At 42.4% G+C, this 4285-nt stretch overlaps 1 protein-coding gene across 1 annotated transcript in view; it reads left to right on the plus strand.

The window, feature by feature from the left end:
- Positions 1–4285, plus strand: part of LOC109955543 (teneurin-2-like) — a 245147-nt gene that overhangs the window by 196935 nt on the left and 43927 nt on the right. The window contains 1 exon segment of the mRNA XM_020591803.1: positions 3688–3926. Coding sequence (XP_020447459.1) covers positions 3688–3926 — 239 coding nt within the window.

Raw genomic sequence — 4285 nt, forward strand, 5'->3', positions numbered from 1 at the left:
TGTCAGCTCTCTAATTATATGTGGCGTTCACACACTGGACTACTGTCAGAAATCCCACAACATTCACACACAAATACACAGACACACAAACATGCAAATACACAGCCCAGCCTAATGATACAGAGTTGTGATTGCCGGCTGCCTGCTATGATAGAACCCCTCCATAGTCCTCGGCAACATAAATCAATGTCAATTACCTCCCCAGAGCACATTAGACACTTTCCATTCCTACTTGTAATTAGTATGGCCCGTAGACATATTCCCATCCCACTCCAAGCTCACAGTGGAGCTTCTGTACACACACAACAAAGACAGTGAGTGACATGAATTCAGTTCATGCATCCAAATACATACCAGCACATCAAATCATATACATTATGTTGCATGAAATGCGAGCGGTTAACCAGTTCACCCTGTGCTTGTTTTCACACACACTAGAGGTACAGGAATTAATTACCACTGGCCTTGCCATCACAGAGTGCGTCAGTGACTGTGAAAATTAATCGAAGCAACGACACACGCTGGCTGACCTTGGACTGCGTGTTTGTGCCTGTACACATGTGCCATGTACATTTTCGCACTGGGAGGGCGCATATATAGGTTGATGCTTGTATATTAAAATTGAAGCCTGTGACACAAAGAAGCTGGTATTTTTAGACAATAACCTCACATTTCTGTACGTGCCATCTCCTTGCGCTCTTTCAGCTTCTGCCTGTCTAGAGGCTTTTCCCCTCTCTTCTTATTCTCCGATTTTCCTTGGTGTCACACAGCGTACCTGACAGGTAAAGGGGGAGGAAGGAGGAGAGAAGAGGTGGAAGATGAAACAAAGAAGAATACAGCAAGATACCTATCAGCCAATCAGTAGCATGAGATGACAAGAGAGAAAGAGAGAGAGACAGCACAGACTGGCTGAATAATTGATCAAGAGTGGAACGTCGCTCCCAAACCAGATCTTTATGCGCTCAGCACATCACCTGTTTTCACCAACTGTTGTAGACAAGCAGACACATGTACAGACATACTGTTATGAAACAGTAGTTATTAAAGACATCAATAGGAGAGAAGACCACACAGCGAAATGCCTTTAAGCTCTATTTTAAGTAGCAATCATAAGATCCAGCTGCAGCAGCAAATTATCACTGGTCTTATTAGCCTAGTCTGAATTAAAGAGAGTAACACCAAGCTGTTTCTGTCACTATACTTCTGAGGACTCCATCTGGCATAATGCCAGAAGTGAGTCATGAGAATCTGGTGACTTTGACTCCACTTGACAAAGAAAAGACTCAAGTCATAATCATGGGTAACGCCAGTGACTTGTGATTTTATTTGAACTACAGCCTTTTTGTTTTATCCTCCAAAAACTTAAAGATCAACGAGCCCTGGTCAGCAAGGTAACAAACTCACTGCATCCAAGGTTTGGCTGCCTTAATAATGTCTTAAACAATTGGCAAGGACTAATGTTAGCTATCGGTTATTGATGGATCACTATCATTAAAGTTACTGTAGCCTAGTGTTGCTCTGTGCTGTTCCTAATTCTATAATGACCTTGTTTAGGACTCAAAGTATAGGACTTGGACTTCAACTGGGACTCACCTGCCTTGATATGGATTGTAACTAGGGACTTTCAACATGTTCTCATTCCCAAGGCTTCAATACTGATGTTTTGTCAAGTATCTTTTGTATCTCATACTGACACTAAAGGATGCCTTTGACGTCCATATAAGATGCTCTGAGTTTTCATTACAGAACAGGGTCAGTCCACTTCCGTCAGCACACGGAAACAACGTGATTATGTCTGGGCATGAAAACAATTTTATTGTGTTGAGGCACAAAAACCACTGGTTAGGTTTAGGAAAATACTGTGGCTTGGGTTAAAACACTCACTTCATTCCACACCGAAGGAGAACTCCACTCTCCCAGGGGAAAGTTCAAAGATTTGTTTGACCCACCATCCACCTCAGCTACCTCTTAGTGTGGACTTTCTCCCTTCATATAGACTAGTATGACCTCTTGCTCTGGGTGTCAAACACTGAGGTGAGTGGATACTTGACTGAAACTCCTGTATGTCTCATTTGGACGCCAAAGGTAGCCTTTCACGATCTTATGAGACACTAAAGGTGCCTGACATATTGTCAGTATTTGGGGCCCTGTGAATGAGGATAACTTTATAGACATAAGAATTACTTGTAATTTACAAAATAATGGCTTTATCCCACCTTTTGATAGTGCATAGTGTATTGGATTAGCCCACACAAAGAGTAAAATTATTAACCAAACTGCATTTTAAATATCTATCGCAGTTACTGCCAGACAGACAGACTTCTGAATTACATTTACTTCTGGTTCTGTACCGAGAGTGGTTATTACCGGTGTTATGGGTGTGTTCGCACTTGGTTTATCTAGCTAAAATGTCTGCTTGTTTACTCTCTGTCTTAATGTCTGACCACTTGTTTTTTGACTATGTTAACATGCTCCCAGATCTCAGCAATTACTTTGGCAAGTGTAATATTATCATAACTGAGAAATAATTGAAATATGGCAAGTTGTAACAAACCAGAATTATCATTTAACCATCACAATATGCCTAACACCAAGGCCCTAATCCTCAAACCGCATTTTGAGGAAGTAAAGACCAGACAAAATGTCGCCTTTTGCCAAAATGTCCTCAGTCTCATGCTCAGGAACTCAAAAAAATAGAAGTAGCCAAGCATGCGCAACTAGGCACACACTCACAAACACACAAACAAGCAAGTTCCACAAAGACAGGCAGACAAAAACTCCCTTTCTTCAGTTATCTTTGAGGCAATAGAGTGACCTTGCCTCCTCTGATCTGTCACACTCACCTGAGGGCTTTCTTCTGTTGTACCACCAGGCAGCTCCTCACTCCCTGTGTGTGCTGTGTGTGTGGGTGTCATAAAAGATGTCATAAAGGTGTCACAAAGTGTCCTCTTAATGTGTCTTTGAAAAGTTTCTTCAAGTGCAGTGTTTCATCTTCTTACTATGGCAACAAGGTTCTTTCAAGGCCAGATCAAATAAGAAGTCTATAAGGAGTGAATGAAGAAGGACATGCTTAGAGAAAGTAGATGTTGAGGAATATGTACAGTATAAATGTATGTGAGGAGTGAAGTAATAGTAGGGTGAAAAAAAAATGATAGCATGGGAAATGGAAAGAGAAGGGCAGGGAGAGTGGCAAAGGAGATGCACTGGGTGAGCAGGTGCAACAATAGCAGAGGATAATGGGTAATATGAGTGAAGGGATGATGGTTCAGATTCTTCTTTTATCCTCACTCTGAGCTCTGACCCCACCGGGGCAATGAGGACAGGAAAGGGGAACAGGAATGATCCTCCACAGTCACTGAGAGCAGAAGCTACGTGAGTGGGGTGAACAAAAGTGAAGTGAGGCAATGGGGGAAAAAAGGGGGAGGGGTAGAGCAGGTGGATGTTAAAAAGAGACTGTGAACTGGAACAGGCTGAATTGGAGATAAATTCAGTTCAAAGATGTTCAAACCCATATGGCAGGAATGGTTCATCGGCAAGAGAAATTGGACAGAAGCTTGCACATATGTGACCCTGTTATCTGGACCCTGATTGGGTGGTAGATTGATGTGACTTCAAACAAGAATCAACTAGCATCACAACAGCTGCCTACAGAATGATGTTTTTTCCTTTTTTTTATTTTGTCTTCAGGCACTTCCTGTTCAAGACTTCATCAGGGACCACCCCTCTGTTCAGTAGCTCCTCCCCTGGTTACCCCCTGACCTCGGGAACAGTGTATTCTCCGCCCCCTCGCCTGCTACCCAGAAACACCTTCTCCCGCTCAGCCTTCAAGCTAAAGAAGCCGTCCAAGTACTGCAGCTGGAAATGTGCCGCAGTGACAGCCATCGCAGCTGCTGCCCTGCTGGCCATCCTACTGTCCTACTTCATCGGTAAGTGAAGACACACCAAGTATTATTCATGAAGAGAATTAGTTACGTTTAGCATTTTGATTAGAGAAATTATACTGAAGAATTAAACAATATACATGGCTAATAAAATGTTGGAAAAGTGATTTGACACAGAGATATAACCAACCAGAATTACTTTGAATAAACATTTGCTTAGTCACACATAATGTCTTTTATTTAAGGTGAGTTAGCCCTGTTTGTTATGCACTGGCCCACAATACAGGAACTTTGCTCTTATTAGTATTCATCCCACACGCACCACACAGAAAAAGTGCCCAGCTCACAGGCCGTTATAAGCACAGAGCTGATTCTTGAGATGTGAGCTTTGGTGCTGTAGCTTT

Source organism: Monopterus albus, unplaced genomic scaffold (genome assembly GCF_001952655.1).
Source record: "Monopterus albus unplaced genomic scaffold, M_albus_1.0 scaffold2.1, whole genome shotgun sequence".
In the NCBI taxonomy this organism is placed as follows: Eukaryota; Metazoa; Chordata; class Actinopteri; order Synbranchiformes; family Synbranchidae; genus Monopterus; species Monopterus albus.